We start from the raw sequence: 21,813 nt of genomic DNA, 5'->3' as shown, positions 1-21,813 counted from the left end.
ATTTGACACACTCACATGTAGGAGCAAAACTCCTGCGACAAAACTCAAGCCCTGGCAATATCCGACTTCGGGATCCAACAAAGAATATGCTTTCAATAAGTTGAACAAAGCCAACTGGCCTGGACCTAATGAACTACTGTAGTACGAGTGAGATGGAAACGTGCGCCCTAAAACAAATGCAAGTAGCATACCCAAAATGGAGTCGTATCTATACCTAAATCGATCAAAATTGCATGTTGATGAGAGGTAAGTTGCTTCAGCAAACTTTCATATTGTATATTATAGTTGGGAAATTTGTTTGTGTCTATCGGAGCAATGTTAACGCAGTAATGTTCTGCGAGAAAATGCCACACTTCACCTCTTTTACTACGTGGAATTCCCCTCCGAATCGCTTGAAGTAATAGCTGATTATCGGTTTTAACTGTGACCCTTGTCTCCTTATTAGTGATCATATCCCAAACCTCGATCACTTCACGCTGATTCAACTTCAATTCATCATACTCCAATTTGATCCTTCTCACTGCATTTTCCTCTTGCTTAGCTAGAAACAATGAATTAATTGTAGTTTTCTGATTGTTTGTCAAATATGGAAAGCTCAAGGTGGCCTAACCACCCATAGAGCTTTGGATAGTGATAGTCTTTTAGGTTTCTCAGAGCCTTGTAGGGCGTTATAGCGCATTTTGGACTTGTTAAACGCCTTCCATAAACTCGTTAGTTATTTAGAGATTATGAGATAGTTCTATGTCTGTGCCAGAACTAGAAGGAGTTGGAAGTAGATACACAGCTCTGGCAAAGACCTAGAATGGTATTAAAAAGTCCTAGAAAGAGATTTCTTTTAAAAAGAAAAGGCTTAAATTTCGAATTTCAAACACCATAAATTACATTTGGAGATTAAACATGAAATGAAAAATTATCGTATGCAATAATGAAGTTTGACACATAGCAATCTAGGGTGTTTCAAGTTTAAATGTCATTACTAAAGATGAATGCAGCAATTGTTTTTTACTCTCCTCACTAAAGAGGAAAATCACATTTTCTTCACAGTTTTAATCTTCTGGCGCATGTGCGTAAATTTCAAACATGTAATTTCAATTACCAAAAATCACGGCACGGATAATCCGCTGCCCAGATAAACAGCACACGGTTAATCGTGATTTTACTGTACTAATATAACAACAGCATGAACTAAACCTCCTTATGTGAATCAATAAATTTAGTTTAAGGTTTGGCAAATATAAACACTATTTATTAGATGGCCAAGATTTTACTACTAATCACCTTTAAGCTTGGCATTTTCTTTTTCCATACGAACAAGAAGAATTGCTTGATGTATGGACTTCTTCCACAACATTCGTAGTTCCTCCTTGCTACGTTTCTTCAAACAAATCTCTTGCTTGCTAGGAGTTATGACTCTTTTAAACATCGCCTGTCGCCACGACCCAGTGTCTAGCTTAGGTGAACCTTCTTCAGGCACAGTCAACTTGGGACTACTACCAACTTTAAAGAATCTAAAAAACGGCATCAATTTTGAAGGTCATGTTTGCTAACTTACATATCCATCATTGGCGACTTAAGGGTTTTGTCAGCTAGGTGCCGTTCAGGTGACACCAAAATTTTGCTATCCTTCACACTCAAACGATCCTTGAGATCATTTACCGAGCCAATAGTTGATGATCGCGAACGAAAACCATCGGAGTCATCACTCACATGAGGAGAGGCCTCCTAAAAGCGCAGCACTATTTTTTGCTTTCACACCATAAGACTTACCCTACTCAGCGAGTGAATGGGCAGAGACATATCTTTAAGTACGCTTGATATATCCTCTCGAGACGCTTTACGTTTAAGAAGATTATCGAATGAGTTTGTGAGCGTTCTCCTTGCCTTGGTGAATATCGTGCTTCCTCCCAAATACTGATTCAAAAATTCAGACCTGAAAACGAACCATTTATTATTCATAGAAAGTAATAATGTAGGGACATAAACTAAAGTCCTTTCATGCATCAAAGTGAAACTGCTGATAATACCGCAAACTACCAGCGGCTTTATCTAAATCTCATACACATTTGAAACATGAATCGATATTACTTACTGGTCAAATAAATTGCTATCTAAATGATCAAACTGTCAGTACCAAATTCCATTATGAAAGCACCTTTGGCCCAATTCTGCTAGTTCTCAAAATAGTTAAATAAAACTCAATTTTCTAATAGTCAAAAATGGGCACCCTGTTTTTAAAACTTTGGAATATATTGTTTTCATAGCGCGTGACGTCATCAGAAAGTGTGGTAGTGAAGCCTCTCATGCACTTTCGATGCCCGTAGGATATTGCGGCTTTTGACGGACTTTTCCTATCCAGAATACATTTCTGGCGCTACCATTGGATTCCTCGGATTAAAATCATGCGCAATTGACACCCAGATTCTCCTCTCTATAGGCTATATTTAGTTATTTCAAAAATTTTACGATTAATCACCCCCACCCCTCTAAAATCTAGCCACACGGAAATGTCACGTGTTCTTCAGGCCAAATCGTCTAAATATTTCTAAGGAACAGCTGTACCAAATGGCACCTTGGTATCACAAAATGCGTATCTTTCAAGAATTGCTGTTATACCTACCGCTAGTATACTATAAGTAACAATTACGTTCGTAATTAAAAAAAGGTACAAACCTATTTTCCGCGGTGTCGTGTACATGACGCCCCTGCTTCATCTCACAATGGGCACGTAACAGCATCATGAGAAACTCGTTTTGTTCTCGAAGAGAATCGGTTTCGGCACCTCGAAATTTGGTAAGAATAATAGTTTGCTCCTCCTCTTCTAGCGTTTCTAATTTACGTAAAATAGCACCGTGAGTCTTTCTGTCGGTCAAATGCTCGATTTCTGCGCACAACTTGTGATACCACACCATTGGACAGTGTTCGCACGAGGTAATCACTGGACGAATATACTTGTAATCCGCATTTGTCAAAGCTTGTGAGATTGCTACAAAGTCGCGGATTAGTAATAACTACGGACTCATAAGTACAGAGGACATACCTCCGACAGCCTCATTAGCAACCGACAGTGAATCGCACTTAAAAACGTACCCAATGTATGCGTTGGCCGTGTTAACTTCGCGACAGATAAAGCCGAAATGTGTCGGATTAAGTATCCCCTAAAACTGTAATGATTACACGACGTTAACAATTATTTTATACCTTGGCACACGTTGTGATATCACGATTTTGCTTATGAAGCAGAACTAGTTTTCGATCAGGACTGATAAGTCGTAAGTCACCTCGGCCAACTTGCAACACCATGGTGCGATTATGATCGTCGAATTTCATCGAATACTTAGCCGAGGTTGCCTCATTCTCATGAGGATGTGCAGCATTTTCGCTTGAATCTGCAGTAGTCGGGATGTCATCCGCCATGGAATTTTCTGAGAAGCTTCTAGTTTTAAATTTAACACGTTTTATATGACAAAGAGGATTAGGACTGACATTATCACAGATTTCCTCGGGAGATTCTTGACATTCGGTTACACCAAGCGGTAGCGATGGCTTATCTGGTGTTTCGGACAATGGCATTTCTGCAATTTCCGGACTTTTGACCGATATGGAAGATAGCGTTGACGAACGTATAAGATTTGGTGGAAACTTGGTGGTCTCTGTTACGTTTGTGCTGTTGTAATTAGAATCCTTAAAGAATTGATATCGGCGGTAACAATATGAATATCAAATAGTATACACTTACAATTGAAGATCGTCTCTGTAAACCGTCACCGCGCATTGTTTCAGGCGAACCATGTAATCTACTTCGAATCTCTTCATCGTGCGCTTTAAATTTCTCAAGTGCATCGTCGATAAATGTGTCAGGTACCTTTTTGTTCCACACTTTTATTTTACCAATATACAACACCTATAATTAAAGAATTCATTAGAATTACTTATACTGAATAAATACTAAGTATAGGTATCAAGTGATACAATCGTTTAACCAAGGGGGACTATGAGAGTTCAATCTCGTTCCGAAATTGAAAAAAATTATAAAAATATACATCCTCTGAAATAAAATCGGGGCGTTAAAAAAACGACATGGACATCGAATCAAATTTAGAAAAATTGTTTTTGGGACATATTTAGGTACTGTTTACTTTTAAAAAACCAAAAAAAAAAAACAGAAAGGACATTCATCTTGAACCCTAAAGCTGTAATTATTTTCCCATTATCAATATATTAGAAAAAACATATCCTGTATGTAGGTATGTATATAGGTAATGTATTTTCCCAAAAATATAAATTCAAACATAAAATAAAATCACTACAATTAGTGAAGATGAATTTAAGCTAATCAAAATGCGTTTGAAAGCATTAAGTTTGTCGTCACTCCTATTGCCTTGAACATTATTGTTGTAAGTGAATGGATTATGCCAATTAGTAAAGATATATCAAAGAAATTCCCCTTGTAATAGAAGCATTCTGCATGTCCTGTATGTGGAACCATTGAATAAAATAGCTAGTGTTTTGATTCAATGGTGGAACTTATTGTCCTAGCGTCTTACCTCAATGAAATTACTGGAGCTAGGAGAAATGTCTATGCTAAGTGACGTCAAACTGCTAGCGCTGCTTAAGGATTTCGTTGGTGTTGTATTTTGGTTGTCCTTCATTTGTTGATATAAATCAGCAACCTGCAAAAAGTGAAATGTTGATCAATGGCACCTTGCACGTCGCGGCGGGAATTGCACATACAGCTTTGCGAAAATAGGACGCATCACTCTGTGAGGATATATAAGGGCTGTATCGAAATGGCACGTGATTCATCTGTTAGTACAAGCGAAGTGTTTGTTAAAATGAACCGATTCTGTCAAGCCGATATACTGAACTAACATCAATTAATAGAAAAGTAGTCGTCGAAATCTAATTTTAACTTACAATTAATATGATTGAAGGCAAGATTTTTCATTATGACGTCCACATAACAGTTACCTACATTTAAAATCGAGCATGAAATGGAATGATAGGTATATAATTTCAAACCCTTTTCCAAATTAATGGTAAATTCTTTTGACAAGGCGATGGAACAACAATGAGTAAATATGTATAATAGCGCTCCATTTATATCTGACCTTTTTATGCGTAAATTTGAAACTGATTTACAAGATATGACTTATTTTTTTACCCTTGTGATACCAAAATGTGTGCCCCTAAGGACTTTGTTGCTTAACTAAATTCAAAATATGTATGCTTCATTTCACTTTTTGGTTCCTAGATTAATTAATTTTCTACTTTAACATCAAAATTACATTAACGAATTGCGCGTATTTGTATGTTATCTTTCAATTATTGTTAGCCGATGACGACAGCTTTGCAGGCTTTGCTGTTTGAAATTATGCGTTCGATCTTTTAATATATTATTGTGTTTAATTGGCGTTTTGTTTTACTGTTTGTAACCCACAGCAATTACTGTGCTTCCCGTGTGTATATACCTAAAGTTACAGTGAAAAGGAAAGAGCAAAGAAAATAGTTACCCCACAATACAGGCATTAGGTGTACGTACAGGGTCTTCAAACTTAAGTCGGGTCTATTGCCAACTTGCTAATTATAATAGATACAAGATTTTAGTTACACTGAATACTAGGTGAAAACAGAAAAACAATTGACAGTCCATTCTCAAAATATCGACAAAAACGCAACGCCCTCATTAGTTCAACAAAAGTTGTTATGTCAGATTGTTCTAAAGTCAAAAATAAGGAAGCTATTGACAACTTTGATTCAAAGCTGGTTATTATCAGATGATTTAAAATAAACAATCAATAAAGTCGTCAATAGATATTTCTCTTATTTGTCAGTTTGCAATAAACAAATATTTCTGAATCACAGCCACGTTGGTGAAATATAAAAATTTTCAATAGCTTCCTTATTTTTGACTTTAGAGCAACGTATCGTATAGTGGGTGTTCCATTAGAAAAAAATGCGACTGTCAATTGTTTTTTTTAATTTTTACCATTGTAATGAGCTGGACCCTTAATATACCTACCCGCATGTATTTAAAATGTTTATAAACACGATTTTTTGCTATGAAACGGAAATATGAATGAAATGGTACCGACATTTTATGGGGCATGCGAACGGCATATTAAAAACAAGACAATTTGGCACCGAGACGATTAATATATATGTCATTAACGTAACATAGCCGCATTATTTGACAGTGACCTGATGATGGCAGGGTAAAGATGGTGAAACGCGAGCCCTTGGAGGTATTTCTGCATTCAATTGAAAACGAAATTGAAAAACACGACCTATACACACTAAATTAACGGGTTCTCTGTTTCCAACATAATTAATTAACACAAAACGGACTTACTACAATGGAAAATACGACGATAACATACAAGCTGCGTTTTAACACTTTAGTCTATAAATAACTGCGGCGCACGCCTCATAACAATTTTCTAAATTTAATTACGGTAAAATTTTTATGTTTCACACACTATAGTATTTAAAAAATCTACAAAATCGAAGGCCGCTCTTTAGTTGCGAAATAAAGGCAAATGACCAAAACCGCCTGAATTTTATTATCATGACGACATTCAGGTCACCAGATTTACTCGCGACCCCTTTTTTTCAACCCCCATCGGACACGCAAACTAATTGCACTTAATTGTCACGTACTCCCTTCTCCACCCTCTCTTTGACTACTAACCGCAACATTTTTCGCTAGAATATCAAAAGTAACTTCCTTGGCAAACGTTTTAGACGGCTATTTTAATCGCCGTTCTAGTCATTCATTTTATTCTGCAGAAAGTAATTGTTTATCCTAACAAACGCGTAGATTAACGCCAATCGATAACAAAGTTCACCTGTTGGTAGTAGGTGGTGGACGTGGGGTTCGAGATCAATATAGTGAAACTTTTTCTCGAAGGGAAAGTCACTACATGTTTTACTGAAACCACTTACAAATCGTTTTGTCAGGACTCAGCAGTCGCGAAGAGGGCGAAAATATGTCGCATTTAGATATTCCAATTTAGTCCCTTCGGAATAATTAACATTGACTGTACGCCAAATGTTACACATAACACATCTCAGGTCCGCCTAGTTGGTTTAGCAACCAAACGATTTTCCTAATCACAAAATCACTCCATCACTCCATATGCCAAAATTGATATATTTACTTTTCTTACTTTTCGAATTCTAAGGTAGAACTTAAAAATGAGTAGCGGCTGGCGCTGGGTCGTCTTTGGAAGTTCAATTTCCCATGTAAACAAAAATTCCAAAGGTGACTCGACACCAACTCTTTTTTTTTATCGCATAGTGTATCATTGTGTGACATGGAAAATGCTACACCAAGAAGGCTTTGGCAACTTGATCGAGAAAAATAAAAGATGACGCTTTTTAATTTTTTTTTATGGTCTCAATAGGCGAAAAGTCGGGAGGGAGGACTGATATAAAAGCCGAACACTGGCCTCTTCCAGTCGGGGTATAATTGAGACGAACGTGTACATTATTTTGCTGGAAAAGTGGAGTACACAGCTCCCCAAGAAACGGCTTAAATGGAATGCAATTCGACTTGAGTTACTTTTCGTATCTAGAACATGTAATTTTTTATGAACACAGAACATTAAGTTTCCAGTTTCGTGCGCTTCGAATGCGCCATTAAGGAACGAGATCATTATTCTTCCAGCATCTTATGATCGGTTCCTCTCGCTTTTTACGATAATCTTTGGTTGTAAGTTTCCAGCTTCATTCGAATAAATTGCTTTGTTTAAATAAATACATGCCTTCCGAGTATAAGTGAAAATCAATACGTTAGGGGAAGTAATTGCCTTTCCATTACAGAAATCCCTTCAAGAAAGGACAAACTACATAAACTAAAATATGTATTTGGGTTGGGTAGGTATAAAGTCAACAAAGTTTTATCGATCCGACGATTAAACAAAAATGTACATTTTGTGTCCGAAAAGAATGCTGCCAAGCTGTCTGTCTCACACTTTCAGTTCGCCTAACACTGGGTACGTCCGTGCGCACCCAATAATAATTATGTACTTACCTACCTGTTTCAACAGATGGCATTTTTCTCACGTAGGGCGCTATGTATAGTTAATAATGTATAACACGTCGGCGGAGAGAAGGTCATCCATTGCTAACCAGAAAAACAGAACCGTGCCAAAATAAATGCAGGCCAAAAACTCGCACATTCGCAAACAGTCTTTATTGTCAAACGTACAGAGCAATATGTATGCGAACATCCGGTCATTTTACAAATTTAGAAATTTAAATTAATCCCTAGGTACAACCAAAAATGGGTGTATCAACAATTTCGTGTACTTACTCGTACCTACATGAAATTATTCAGGGAATAACGTTAATGAGACCTAAACAAATTTAGACCTAAGGTGATTTGTTGGTAATTTTCGCACTGAATGTGGTCCTTTTTCCAATCTGAATGTACTTTTTCTTTTTCCTTTTGTACTATATGATGTTCATTGGAAATAAACATTATTATTATTATTATTATTATTATTCTAATTCAACAATAAAACTATCATAAAAATACAGGTGGTGGACCCAGTTGTGTGTGGTACCTATTGCTTCTGGGTTACGGGACAAGCGCTCGGCTAGTTAATTCTGATGGTCCATGGCGCAGTTTTCGAATGAGAACGTGCATTTTTGCATCAGCATCGCCCACACTGTCACTTTGCTTCTGTCGTCCTTTGTCCGGTCTATCCATTGCAGGGCTCGACTGTCGGTGCGTAAGGTGAAGCGGCGATCTTCGAGGTAGGTCTATACCATTTGATTGCCCAAGTTAGTACCTACTAAACACCCCTCTTCATTTATGGGTACCTGGCCTGAGCTGAGGTCTGTTTTGTACTCGCGTAACCGATGAACTAGAGCCAAATTCCCAGCCTCAGGAGCTTGTGTAGGAAAGCAAAGACTTGCTCAACTCAAGTGGTTGGTGGTAGCTGCGTATAAGTCAGCCCTTCGGTGGCGTCTAGTACACGAGTCAATCAGTGCTTTTCCTTGGGGGTACAACTCCTATTGGGTCGCTAACGGTAACCTTCTTGGTGTTTTCTTTAACTTTGTTAAAGTCAATCATATGAAAAGCACATTCGGGACGTTTCCTTGTTATGCCATGCCAGGTGGTCATTTGAGACCAAAGCAACACAGAAGGGTGTAAATTATAATTAAGAAAATCTTAGAATAGAGCAGAATATTAAAACACCTCATAAAACATTCAGCACATAAAACGTGCTAATTGAGTTGCCGCTAAAATAATTGGACATTGTCACATTTAAATTTGTCTCATAGGTTTTTTAATGAATTCGTTCTCATTTTTTTGATATAAAATTTTAACTTCACTTAGTAGATATTTTACATTTACATAAATAACAACATCAACACTAAAATCGTGTGTTTTAACGCAATGATTGAAACGATAACCTTTAACGCCTTCTTAAACTTTTACATAGTTTAGATAAACTCGTTAGTGCTCACTTAAATTATGTTCATTAAACTATTGTGCTTAATATTACTCTGTCGGGCTCTCGCTTACGCAAAGTCTTGGAAGCCGACCGTTTATCAGAAGATACGCCAGACGCCAAAACTTGGTCAGTTTCTAGCCCTAATCGAAAGTAATCGATCGTCGAAACTTAATCTTCAATATGGCGAGTTGACTGTTTTCGCCCCAACGAACGAGGCCTTCGAATGGTATTCCGGTAGACAGTTGAACGATGTCATCAATTATCATATGGTATGGTACGCCAAGGAGACCAAGGATCTGGAAGATGGATTTCTAACAACCGTCGCAGAGGAGAATCCCCCTGTTTGGATAACGAAACTAGAGGACGAAACTTACGTGAATAATGCGCGAATTATACCCGACCTCTCCGACTATCGCTCCGAAAATAACAATGTTCCAAGCAAATCGCAAGTTCTGCATGTAATCGATGAGGTTTTAAATCCGATTGTGAGACGAGCGGCGCTTGGAGTCGAAAATCCTACAGCATTCGAGCTACTCTCGCGCACTAAACTGTGGGATTTAGGACACCACAAAGTAGATATTTTTTACAGGTATGACGTGAGTAATTTAATTGGTCAGCTGAATCGGAATTAGATTCGTAAGTACGGCATCAGGATAGCCATACCTACTATGTATCTCGATTTACTCACACTCATTCACTTTCCTAAAAATCCATCTCCATCCATCATTACAACCCAAAAAGATGTTTCTGAAGGCACTCAAATATTAGAAATTGTTTAAGCAGTACCGTAGATGTATAAGAGCATGAAACGTCCGATAATTTGACGTAAATTACACATTATGTAAGAAGTGGACCATCGTACTTAGGAACTTAAATTGCCAATAAACATTTACCAACATTACTATACAATAGCATAAACTAACTGGTAACATAATGATCTTTACAGGAAGGTCCTGATACATCGACAAGAGAACATCCTGAAAGGGTGTGATGGTTGTACCTTTTTCATCCCAGTAGATGAGGGTTTTACAGACTATCGCCAGCAACTGTTTGACGTCAACGTGCTTGCCGCACATATTATACCAAAACGTGTGCTATTTACTCGACCCGCACCTAAAGACTTGCCCTTCGAAACTCTAGCCGCTGGTGACGATCTCTACGTTGTAATTTTACTATCGAGGAGCGAAGGTAAACTGTTTATCAAAAGCCACACGTTAATCGAAGACGCAAACCACCCGACTGGAGAAATTATAACAGAAATCGTCATACCGAATATTCCGGTCAAAAATGGCGTGGTACATCTCATAAAACGACCGTTAGTGGTTTTTGATCGCAAGCTCACGATATTTCCGTATCTGAGCATTATGGATAAGGTTATGACGGACATCTTTCTAAACTACTCCTACACTTTAGGCGAGCTCACGCAGTTCAACAAAGTGCTACAGAGCGACCAACTCATGACTTACTTTATACCGCGCGACAAAGCGTGGAGAAACCTACAAAATTTCCTGGGGCTCAATCGTACATACTTTGATCAATTTGTATTAAAGTACGGTAGATCGATATTAAACCGCCATCTTGTGACGTCGAACGTCTCGTATAGCATGGAAGACTTTTGGAGGAGGACCAACCACACCAACACGGCAAATGTGAACTTACCGACCCGTGGGGGTATATTACGAGTCGGTGTATTAGAGGTTGACGGACAGTATACCATCTACTGGAGGAATAAATTTATACCAGTACATCGAGCAAACTACCTGTGCAGCAACGGAATCATTCACATCATTGACGATTTATTTGTCAACGAGGAAGACCTGCACGTATCGGACATCACGGACGATCCCAGTGATACGAATCCCCTTAAGTTTTTAAACATACTCATGCGTATTACATTGTAATATTGCGAATAAAAGACTGATTGCACTTATTTTTCTATTTCTGCCATTGCTGAAGGTCACAGCGTCGGTGTCCAGTTTTTACTTACCTATTGATTAGCTATGAGATTCGTGCATAAGATGTGTCATTGTGCCAAAAGAAGGCAGTGAAGGAGTGTGTGTGGGGGAGAGAGAGAGAGTGTAGTTAAAGAATACCCATCCATTTACCCTCGGCATGCATCATATTGTAAAGAGATGATTTGTAACAATAAGTTAAAGTCCAACGCAAATTCGTACTTACATCAGAGGCCTTCAATGCTTGGAAAAGGTAGCAGTACAACAGTTGTTCCCCATCGTCGCGCACTAAATAGAGGAAAGTGCACGGATCTATGTCTGCCTGTGAGAATCTTGACATATTTTGGACGTGATGTGAGAATTGTAGCTCGAAATCCGAATTGTACGCCTGAAGAACGCCATCTTCAACACCCAAGCTGACCTAGAATTAAAAGAGCCGGTGAACATATTTGTCAGTACGGATTCTTAAGAAAAACAACGACAAATGTATCCATAATTATAATTCCAAGGCTTTTAGTCGTCATTTCCTAAAATGATATTGACAGCAGATACATATAACAATCGCAAACCTTATTATTTACCATAATGTTTCCCATGCGTGTAACTAATTGTGTCGTTGTTTATATGTCCATTTTATAATATCAGATCGTTTTGTGTATACATTTTCTACTTCGTTACGATGTGTAAAAAGAGGCATCCGCTACTCTACGGGCATGCAAAAAACGGAAACATCTAACTATACACTGAATCCAAAATAAGAATGTCTATCATGTGCACCTCATAAACCATAGAAAATACGATGATGGTCAAATTAGGGAAAATTTCCGCAATTAAACACTTAAACTTTTCTTGGAAAATGAAAAATTTGTCAGATAGTACAATACGTATTCTGGCACGATTAGAGCGTTGTACGTGGATGCACCGTCCTGTTGAAACCAACAGTTTCCAACTTTTGGTTTTTTGTGTGCCATAGATCATCGTACCTATGCTATTTAATTGCGCAACTTTACCCTCTTTTATGCCATACTAATAAGGGAAAAGCAAAACGCACGCGTGCTTCTGGTTTTCAAATGGACAAAACCACATGAGAAAACAAAAAGTACAGTTGCATTTAGAGACTGTGAACGAAATAGTCATTTTCACACCGACTTGCTATACTTTTTCCGACCCAGTAAGTCGTTTTATTCTTGAGGGAATACGATTTTCTTACACGAATGAATTGCAAATTTTAAATTACTTTTCTAGTCTAACTAAAACTGCGTATAATATCGCAATAAATCGATTCCCATTAACTTAAAAATGTTCCCCGTCCCTTAAAATACTATAAAAATATGGAAAACGATTTTTAATGGTGACGTGATAATAAAACGTTTATTCAAACTGATAAGATTTTAACTACAGCTTTGAAATCCAAATACGACAATACCTACGTAGGTAGTGAATAAATGTTTGATGTTATTCTTTTGTTATGATGGCATGGGGTAGTTAACGGCTATTATCCTGCGCATCTGTACATATTAGCATTTAATAACGCATTTTAATGCTGACACATATGACTGGGGCTGTAGTTTAATAGTAGAGTTTGAAAAGAATTCAAGTAAAAACTTCGTGGCAACGTGTAGTGCAAACAACCAAAATGACCAACGGATTAGCAAAAATGTGCAACGACTTGCCTAAACTGTATAATTTTGGAGATGAATATATGGATTTAATTCCAGAAGGAAATGGTGAGATTTTTTTTAACTAAATTTCCCCAATTTTGAAATTAGCAAATTGTTCGCTATATTTCGCGTCACACTGTTTGTAACATTTCCTACAATATACGCGAAATTCCAAGAACTATAATTTTTTCCAAAGCATTCTATATTTTTTTTGTAATGAGCCATATTAGAACTATGCTGAGAAGTTGTGCGAAAAAGCTTACTTTAAGAATCGCCCATAAAATGTACCGTTTGCGATAGACGAATATCTTTGGTATCATATTTTTCATATTTTCCTAAACAATTTTTAATTTAAAAAGGGAAAGAAGACTTCGAAATTAAAAAATATCTGAATGGCTTTTGAGTAGCAATTAATGATTTTGGTTAAATTATGTAGTTAATTTATTATTTTATTTTATTTTTGATCTTTATTTTTAAGCGGGTGGGGTTTCCGCCAAGGCGAAGATATATCTATGTTCACTGAAAAAGCGCGCATCGGACGCAACGCATATACAAATTCTATTTCAAATTTTGTTAGCAAACTAAATTGCCTTTTGTATGTCAAACAAAATAGGAGTTTACTTGCATATGACCTTACCAATTTAAACAACTCAAGAAATTTATATCAAAGCTCTCAGTTCTGAAAATGTTCAAGAATGGATTCTACACGGAAAAGATTCTACACGGAAAAATAAGGGTGGTTTGATAATTACATCCCTAATATCTAAAATGAAGTGGAACGAAACTAGAATTTATGCAACCAGCAAGCAACATTTTTCCACTGTAATTAGATAAAATTAGTGTACTGGCTCGGTTATGAGAAGTTAGTCCAGTTTTCCAGTTTTCATATAAGTCATCTAAATGAGTCAAATATGTAAATTATAAATTGTCACTTGTTGTGTAACGAAAGAAGAAAGTGACATTCCGTTTCCGTGTTGTAATTTTTGTCAGTTAAAGAGATTGTTGATGTTACAAATAGAGCCTGGCCACGCATTATTTCGTACAATTTTTGAAACTGGATGCTTTTAATCAAGGTGGTCGCAGACGGAAGGGATCAGTTTTCCAATTTTACTGAGCAAATTGAAATAACATAAATTATTAAAGCGAGCTAGCCGTCGGTTTGAATTAATACGATTGACTCCGCACTCCACTAAGGCAATCTGTATCGTCACTAAAACGTTTCGTGTGAAGTAGCTGTAAAATGTACGTTAAACCTTCATGTTCTAGACCCAGAGACGAAGAAGGGTGAAATTCGAAAGTTAGGAAAGATGCTTCGAGACGAACACATAACGATTGTAACTACACAAAACAAGCCACTACACTACGTAGTAGAGGATAGTAACGGACAGTTGGTTGGGAAAGGGGCAGCTTTCGATTTACTTCACTACATCAAAGAGCAATACGAATTTAATTACACTGTAACTCTGTACAAAGATCAAGGTTTGGGAAACAAGAACGCAAGTATTATCAGAGAACTCGGCGAAGGCGTAAGTAGCAGAATTCAAATGGTCCACGTCGAGTAATATGTAGCTTTCGTAGCGTGCCGATATAGCAGTAGCATTCGTGCCGATACTTCCTGGAGTGGACACTGCATTGGACTATTCCCCAATCTTAGATCTTGGAGAATGGATGTTGTTAATGAAACGGCCAAGCGAGTCCGCAACCGGTTCAGGATTACTGGCACCCTTTACCTCTGACGTTTGGATCTTAATTTTGATATCACTAATCTCCATGGGTCCGATAGTGTCGCTCCTAATACTCTGGCACAAAAAGCTTTGTCCGGGAGAACAGAATCTTACGCACAGTCTATTCGAATGCGTCTGGTTCGTTTATGGAGCGATTATAAAACAAGGCTCGACCATGTACCCAACTGCAGGTAAAGACTCTCCTGTACGTAGGATCGTAATTCGCCTTGTTTTACAGACTCGACCAGGTTACTCTTTGCGGTGTGGTGGATTTTTATAACAATACTGACCGCCTTCTACACAGCTAATTTAACCGCTTTTTTAACCATTTCCATGTTTACACTACCAGTCTCGAAAGCGGAAGACATCGGCGCGAAAAAGTACAGTTGGATTGCAGACGATGGCGGAGTAATTCAATGGGCCATGGATGACGTAAGTATAGTGATGTGTCGCGACATACGATTCAGATATCATTCTCGTGTAACTAGGTCTTGCAGAAACCTTTGCACAATTCGATACCAATCTACAAAAACGATAGGGATGCAAAGGTTATCATGGAGGACTATGTGAGGGTTCAAAATTATCTATATATTAACGATAGACTAATTCTGGAGGATATGTTGTATAATGACTACATGAATCGAACAAAGAAAGACGTTCCGGAATCTGAGCGGTGTGTCTTTGTTATAACGAAGTGGCCAATATTAACTATCGAGAGGGCCTTTGCTTACAAAAAGAATTTCAAATACAAACCCCTCTTTGATAAAATGTAAGTTTTTCATAGCTAGTCGCTCGATGCACTCATCCCACTTGTAGATTGTCACATTTGGTCGAGAGCGGAGTAGTGAAGTTTAAGATGCAAGAACATTTACCAAAGGCGTCAATTTGTCCCCTCAACCTAAAATCGATAGAGCGACAACTACGAAATACCGATTTTCTTCTAACATATTACATTATTTCCTGCGGATTTGGATCATCTTTGTTATCTTTCCTTGTAGAGTCGCTGATTGGTTATCAGTACAAAAAGAAACTGAAAAAGGCCAAGGCAGTCGAAAACGATGATTTGACAAGCATGCCACCCCTTCCCCCTCCATACCATACCTTATTTCAGGAACCATTTAACTACCCGTTCGGTCAGAAGGAAAATATAAATGGGAGAGAATACTGGGTTGTACCTTCGGATCGTGGCAAGGAAATTGTACCCGTGCGAGCTACATCCGCTATGATGTTCCAATACACGCATTAAACAGTTGCTCTTCTTCGACATTTTTTTTTTCATCTTTTAATTCGGTGGCGCACCAAACTTCTATGAATACAAAAGTCGCACAGTTTTATTTAGTTTGGAGTGAACATAAAAACCTGCTCAAATATGGTAAGTTTCATCGCTTTCCCTAACATACCTACCTATCAATATGAACGCATGTTGCTACAACTATGACATCAAAAGATCCTACGCGAATCATATAGTATGTAGCATACATAATACTGAAATTGACCCGCATTATAAGAGATAATGTTTGTTAGTTTTACAATAGGCTCATTAGGAACAATCTTACGTTTTAAGTTCGATTGATCTATAAAGGCCGAGTTATGGGATGTACAGACGGACAGATGTCGGAACATATCTATGGATTGTTCACAGGTTTTTAGGAAGTAATGCAATAATAGCATTTTTTTAATTTGTAGATATTAATTTATAAGTAAATAATTTCATGTGGGGAGTCCAATTATGGTGCTTTCCAACTTTCTAACGCATCAAAACGAATTACCTCCGTTATTAAAATTTAAAACGGTTCTAGGACATGGAAAACTATAAACATGTAGAATCTACATAGTTTCCACGAGAGAAGAAATGAATAGAATTAAAATTAAAATCCTCTTGGCGCTGAAGATACTTTGTTTAGATGAACTAAATAAAACTGTAGTTACTTATTTGGGGATGCTAGACTTTATCTCTCAACTTTATAAAACAAATTTTGTGTTGAAAGTAGGTATTCACGAAAATTATGCATTTTATTCCATGTTATAATTAACAAACATCAATGGTCAATGTGTAAAGTTAACGGACATCATAAAAATCCATTTATACTAAGAATCTCGTTACAAGTCCAGAGCATAACCGACGTAAGTTATTTATTGACGAGCAAATATTTGCTTAGGAGGATAAATAGGGCACTTCGTATGTCACAATACAAAAAATACGTATGTACATATAGGTAAATAATCGCGTTCTCCGTTGTGGTGGACTCAGGTTGGTGGAGAAATACTTATTATCCTGCGCACCCCAACGCATTTGTTTTAGATATAATAGATATACAGTAAAGCGGGGGACAGTCCATTGGGGGGTTTTCGTTAAAGCAAAGTGTTGTTCTAGAATTGCTAAAGGTGTTCTGGTGTTTAATACAGTGTGTTGAAAAAATAATGGCATTAAACAACATATTGAAAACTATTTGTCCAGGAAACACCTGTGACGATCTGAAAAATGCACCAACTGTTGACAATCGCTATGAATTTACTCCACGTAAGATGCTTATTAATTGTTTCATTTTTACTATAATAACTGCAACCCGGCATAGAATTGAAGGGTCTGATTGCTTGTTTTGTATATTGTTTATATTCAGTTAGCACTTTCTATTGGAGAGCTAGAGAGAAGTTTAGATAGGGAAATATAAACAGTTTTAGAATTTGAAAAACAATTTATAAATCTGGAATTTGTAAAGCAAAACATTATGGGCTCTTTTTCAACGAATGTCACGACTCACTATATGCAAGTAGTAGGTAAAATCATGATTTTTATTCATTGTTAAACTTTTCAATGCCTATGACAATAATATTGACAAATTGTCCTTTCTTTTGCATCTTTTGTTTCCTGTTAAAAAAATGAAAATAAAAAGGTACATAATAATTCATTTCAATTCAAGAATTAGAGATTGGAAATAAATGCTTTGACATGATTTAATATTCGTTCTACTCGCATAAAGATTACTTATTTTTTTAGAAATGGACTAGGTAACGTCTAATTCTAGACGAAAGTTTAATCAGTAAGCTCCCTGTTCTGTTTCTTCTCAATAATTTTTGATTCATATCAAATCCTGTATGTAATACTCTATACTCGACTCTATACAAACTGAAGAGACTGGTCGAACCAATCCATTGTAGAAAACAAAATTCAAAAAACCTCTATCCATTCTCGCGTTATTGCACAAACAGACAGACAGGCGCGCACGGTTACATAACAAGCTTTTCAACCATGTTTTCGCTTCTTAATAAAACCTGCAATCCTTATTTAGCAAACCTTGCCGATGATAAAATTGTTATAAATGCATTGGGACGAGACCTCGTAGGACAGCATTTAACAATTGCCACCACCCAGGTACGTTGAATATACGCATACAATTTGAAGAGAATATTCAAGTTTTAGAATCCACCATTAAACTACGCCGAATGGGAGAATGGGAAATGGATCGGAAAAGGCATTGCGTTTGAATTTATCAAGTACATACAGGATCGATACCCATTCAATTATACAGTCACAGTACCTCCAGATATCGTTTTGGGAAATAAAACGGCTGGCGTATTTGGTTTAATGGGTGACCAGGTAATCGAATTAGAAACAGTTTTCATTTTCTTTTAAGCCGTATCGATCGTAAGCTAAAACATTTTCAGAAAGCCGACATCGCAGCTGCTTTTTTACCGAAAATTGACGCATACAACCACTTCGTGGACTATTCGCCGACATTGGACGTAGGTGAATGGGTCGTATTCATGAAACGTCCCATACAATCGGCCACTGGTTCTGGATTGCTGGCACCCTTTACCTTCGAAGTATGGATCCTAATTTTGATATTTCTGCTAGGTATGGCACCAGTAGTGAGCTTCTTCATTTTCCTTCATAAAAAGCTATGCCCGGGAGAACAAAACTTGCCTTCCCACATCTTTTCGGCCTTATGGTTCGTGTACGGCGCAATCGTAAAGCAAGGTTCCACCATGCTACCATCAGCAGGTAATATTTTTCCACCGTCGTCGGTAACATACACGACTTAATTTTAGATTCAACCAGGCTCATTTTTGCAACCTGGTGGATATTTATAACTGTTCTGACAGCGTTCTATACGGCAAATCTGACGGCATTTCTAACCCTATCCGTCTTCACTCTACCTGTGGCTAAACCGGAAGACATCGGAGATAAGGGTTACACTTGGGTAACAGATCGTGGTAACACGATCGAAGAAGCTGCCGACAATGTACGTATTTCATTTCGTCGACGCATAAAAATTAGAATGCGTTCATAGGTTCTAAAGGATGCACTAAAAGGATCGAAAGGCCACTACGTCTACGAAAGCAGAGACAGTATCGTTTACGACATTGTTATGAAGAAAGACTATTTATACCTCGGAGAAAAGCCTCAAGTGGATCACATCATGTATCGAGAATGGTTGGTAAGGGCAAGCGAAGATTTGCTCGAATCTCTACGGTGCGTTTACGTCATAACGACGTGGCCAGTTTTAGCACGAGAAAGAGTATTCCTATACAAAAAGGACTTCAAATTCAAACGTCTATTTGACCACATGTAAACAACATTCTTAGTTCTTATCTTTTCACTTAGTTCACTATTTCAGAATATTACATCTGATGGAAGGGGGATGCGTGAAATACAAGGTAAGATTTGGACTCCCAAAAGCTCCCGTTTGCCCGCTCGACTTAAAGAGTATCGAAAGACAGCTTCGCAACACCGATTTCCTCCTAACGTATTACGTGATCAGCACCGGCTACGGATTATCTTTTCTCTCCTTCGTTCTCGAATTCCTCTTCGGTTTAATCTGCCGCTCGCAACTTTACGTAAGGGAGGAAAAACCAAGATCGCCATTCCAGAGCACCTCGCCGACTTTACCGCCGGCTTACCATACACTCTTCGATGCGCAGTATAATCACACAAATGGAGAAAAACCTAACGGAAACGACTATTGGGTCGAGCCAACGCATCAAGGCAGAAACGTTGGACCACGACCATCTATTTTGATTCAGTACGCTCAATAAATCACCTTCACACTTCCTTGCACAGGTGAAGTGTGGATTTGATCACCATAATAATTTTTAAGTTTATATATGGATATTTTTTAACAAGCCTTTAAAAGTCGATGAACAATGTTTTCAGTAGTCCTTATGGCTGTGATATCTTCAATATTAAAAAAGAACCTTAACGGTTCACCGTATAAATTAAGACACAAATTACAAGCGCACTCAACAATTTAACAAAGTTTGAAGTCAAAATAATGTGCATTGTTCAGACGACAGTTGCAACATAGGTAGGCTCGTAGGTAGGTAACCCTATGACGTACCACAGAAAGGTTCAATGGTCGCCGTATTGTGCCTTTGGCACCAGTTTAAGCTTTTTCAGCAATTTGAGATTAGCGGTAACTAATCAGTGGCGCCTTCTTATAAATTTTAATAGTTTGGTAATTTTTGCACTATACGTTCCTGATGGTATTGTACCTTAACGTGTGCTTGTTTACTATTTAAAATTGCATATAGGGTTGGAATTGCTCATTAATAACCAATCCTCACGTATGAACCTATGAAAGACAATTTCTCTTATAGCTATAGAAAACAATGATGATCTCCTGCCCGACATTTATGAATTAGACTAGATTCTGTAAGTCACTTTTGAATTGTAATATCAATCTGTGTATAACTTTCACGTGTTTTGGAGATGAATTATTTGTATGCAAATAGATTTTGAATAAAAGTATAAAATCTATAGTCAATCATGCCCTGAAATGTACGTAACAAAATTGAGAATGGCATTGACAATCCAAAATGTCTACGTCATCGTATGATAGTAAGCATAAATTTCCTTTTCAAATAGATACGGGGGTATCTGATGAGGATGTGTGCAGAGCCACGGTAGCAGATTCGGACAGCTGTGAAAGATTAATAGACGATTATACACGTAACTTATTTGGAAACGTCGACTGCAAAAAGTTAATGTAAGAACAATAGCATTCTTGACTACCTAGTTAATATTTTTTTGTATAACAGAGACACATGTTTCTTGCCGGTGTGCCTAAGAAATCAAGACGAACTTGTCGCTTTTATATGTCTGCACGATCGTCCCAACATACCTAGTATTCCATCGAGTGATTGGACTTCTTGGGCACGAAATCTCTACAACTTAAAAGCGAGCATTCCCTACAACACACTATGGATTCATTTGGCTGGCTGGGACAATCGGTACACGTACACCTTTTTGTCGCCCATTCTTAGGCACACCTTTTTAACGTGCACATCTGTGGAGCACATTCTTCTCGTCATACCACCAAACACAACATATACTAGTTGGCTGGATGGGAAAGGCACCAGACTGATTCCTGCTGGTCAAGTCTAATAGTATCTATTAATTCAGACAGCTTTAAAGGCCGTTTTAGGTTTCTATGATGCAAATAAGGTGCAAACATTATATCTGATATTACGTCAACACTTTGTGACCAAATACAAAATTCGAAGAGCAGTAGAAGAGGATAATGACGACTTGACACCGCTAATTTACGCCAATAGTGCGCGTTTGCAAAATATCTATGGCGAGTTTTACATCGCCGAGATGATAACGAGACACCAAAATTCTGGTAGGCAGCTGATTGTTGCCGAATATAACGACAACGCTGTTGCCGTTCTCTGCCTTAATGAAGTTCTTAACGAACCATTGCTGAATGAAGAATTTGAATTGGCACCGTTCTACGGCTTAAGGAAATCGCACCTCGACGACAACGTGTACGACTTGATCCGGCCCTCTAGTATTACGGGTTTGTTGTCGGACGGTGCTGAAAGGTTCGTCCGTTTGCTCACCCATTCATCGTGATGACATTTAAATCAATTCCAGAGAACTCACATCGCTGGTTAATATATTACAGCTTGAAGAAGCAGAGGCATCGTACGGATCGAGTGTCGAACAGGAGGCGAATCACTCCGATGTAGACTATTTTATCAACGTTCCTTCCGTAGATCTTTCCACCAA

At 37.8% G+C, this 21,813-nt stretch overlaps 3 protein-coding genes and 1 long non-coding RNA gene across 10 annotated transcripts in view; 2 read left to right on the top strand and 2 right to left on the bottom strand.

The window, feature by feature from the left end:
- LOC116162335 (TBC1 domain family member 1) overlaps positions 1-21,813 on the bottom strand; it is a 31,697-nt gene that overhangs the window by 2,055 nt on the left and 7,829 nt on the right. The window contains exons 2-12 of one of the 4 annotated variants that reach the window (XM_031475947.1): positions 11,643-11,837; positions 4,545-4,670; positions 3,737-3,901; positions 3,199-3,681; positions 3,038-3,155; positions 2,671-2,983; positions 1,768-1,930; positions 1,553-1,722; positions 1,279-1,508; positions 215-541; positions 16-167 (exon numbers count right to left, since the gene is read on the bottom strand). In XM_031475947.1, coding sequence (XP_031331807.1) covers positions 16-167; positions 215-541; positions 1,279-1,508; positions 1,553-1,722; positions 1,768-1,930; positions 2,671-2,983; positions 3,038-3,155; positions 3,199-3,681; positions 3,737-3,901; positions 4,545-4,670; positions 11,643-11,837 — 2,442 coding nt within the window. The other 3 variants (XM_031475949.1, XM_031475950.1, XM_031475948.1) reach the window with 3 other exon arrangements.
- Positions 108-20,788, top strand: LOC116162338 (glutamate receptor ionotropic, delta-2). Of its 4 annotated transcripts, none has more exons than XR_004143533.1 (8): positions 12,254-13,143; positions 14,344-14,603; positions 14,656-14,992; positions 15,040-15,233; positions 15,290-15,570; positions 15,618-16,173; positions 18,092-18,174; positions 18,223-18,276. XR_004143533.1 is itself a non-coding variant. In XM_031475955.1 (8 exons), the coding sequence occupies exons 1-8, from the start codon at positions 17,223-17,225 to the stop codon at positions 20,681-20,683; spliced, it is 1,590 nt and encodes a 529-aa protein (XP_031331815.1). In that variant the 5' UTR covers positions 16,044-17,222; the 3' UTR covers positions 20,684-20,788. The 4 variants fall into 4 exon arrangements, 3 of the variants coding, with proteins under 3 accessions (XP_031331816.1, XP_031331814.1, XP_031331815.1); XM_031475955.1 differs by lacking the exons at positions 12,254-13,143; positions 14,344-14,603; positions 14,656-14,992; positions 15,040-15,233; positions 15,290-15,570 and adding exons at positions 18,468-18,804; positions 18,852-19,045; positions 19,094-19,371; positions 19,421-19,825; positions 20,668-20,788 and having other exon boundaries at positions 16,044-17,322; positions 18,223-18,399; XM_031475956.1 differs by lacking the exons at positions 12,254-13,143; positions 18,092-18,174; positions 18,223-18,276 and adding an exon at positions 108-246 and having other exon boundaries at positions 15,618-18,056.
- Positions 8,180-9,954, bottom strand: LOC116162342. The gene is made up of 2 exons (XR_004143536.1): positions 9,839-9,954; positions 8,180-9,760 (listed from the first exon to the last, which is right to left on the bottom strand). It is a non-coding gene; the product is annotated as an uncharacterized LOC116162342 (long non-coding RNA).
- Positions 9,460-11,390, top strand: LOC116162339 (fasciclin-1-like). The gene is made up of 2 exons (XM_031475957.1): positions 9,460-10,053; positions 10,411-11,390. Exons 1-2 carry the CDS (start codon positions 9,485-9,487, stop codon positions 11,363-11,365), a joined length of 1,524 nt encoding a protein of 507 aa, XP_031331817.1. The 5' UTR covers positions 9,460-9,484; the 3' UTR covers positions 11,366-11,390.

The sequence above is a fragment of the Photinus pyralis genome, unplaced genomic scaffold (genome assembly GCF_008802855.1).
Source record: "Photinus pyralis isolate 1611_PpyrPB1 unplaced genomic scaffold, Ppyr1.3 Ppyr1.4_LG10, whole genome shotgun sequence".
Taxonomy (NCBI): Eukaryota; Metazoa; Arthropoda; class Insecta; order Coleoptera; family Lampyridae; genus Photinus; species Photinus pyralis.
Note: the sequence above shows the minus strand (reverse complement) of the source record. Positions and strands in the feature narration are given on the sequence as shown.

Excerpts from the sequence above, each read along its gene's own strand:
- LOC116162338 (XM_031475954.1), top strand. The coding sequence starts at position 13,053 with ATGACCAACGGATTAGCAAAAATGTGCAACGACTTGCCTAAACTGTAT. Across the intron at positions 13,144-14,343 it reads TTTAATTCCAGAAGGAAATG|ACCCAGAGACGAAGAAGGGT; the intron begins GTGAGATTTTTT and ends TTCATGTTCTAG. Across the intron at positions 14,993-15,039 it reads GACCATGTACCCAACTGCAG|ACTCGACCAGGTTACTCTTT; the intron begins GTAAAGACTCTC and ends CTTGTTTTACAG.
- LOC116162339 (XM_031475957.1), top strand. The coding sequence starts at position 9,485 with ATGTTCATTAAACTATTGTGCTTAATATTACTCTGTCGGGCTCTCGCT. Across the intron at positions 10,054-10,410 it reads AAAGTAGATATTTTTTACAG|GAAGGTCCTGATACATCGAC; the intron begins GTATGACGTGAG and ends TGATCTTTACAG.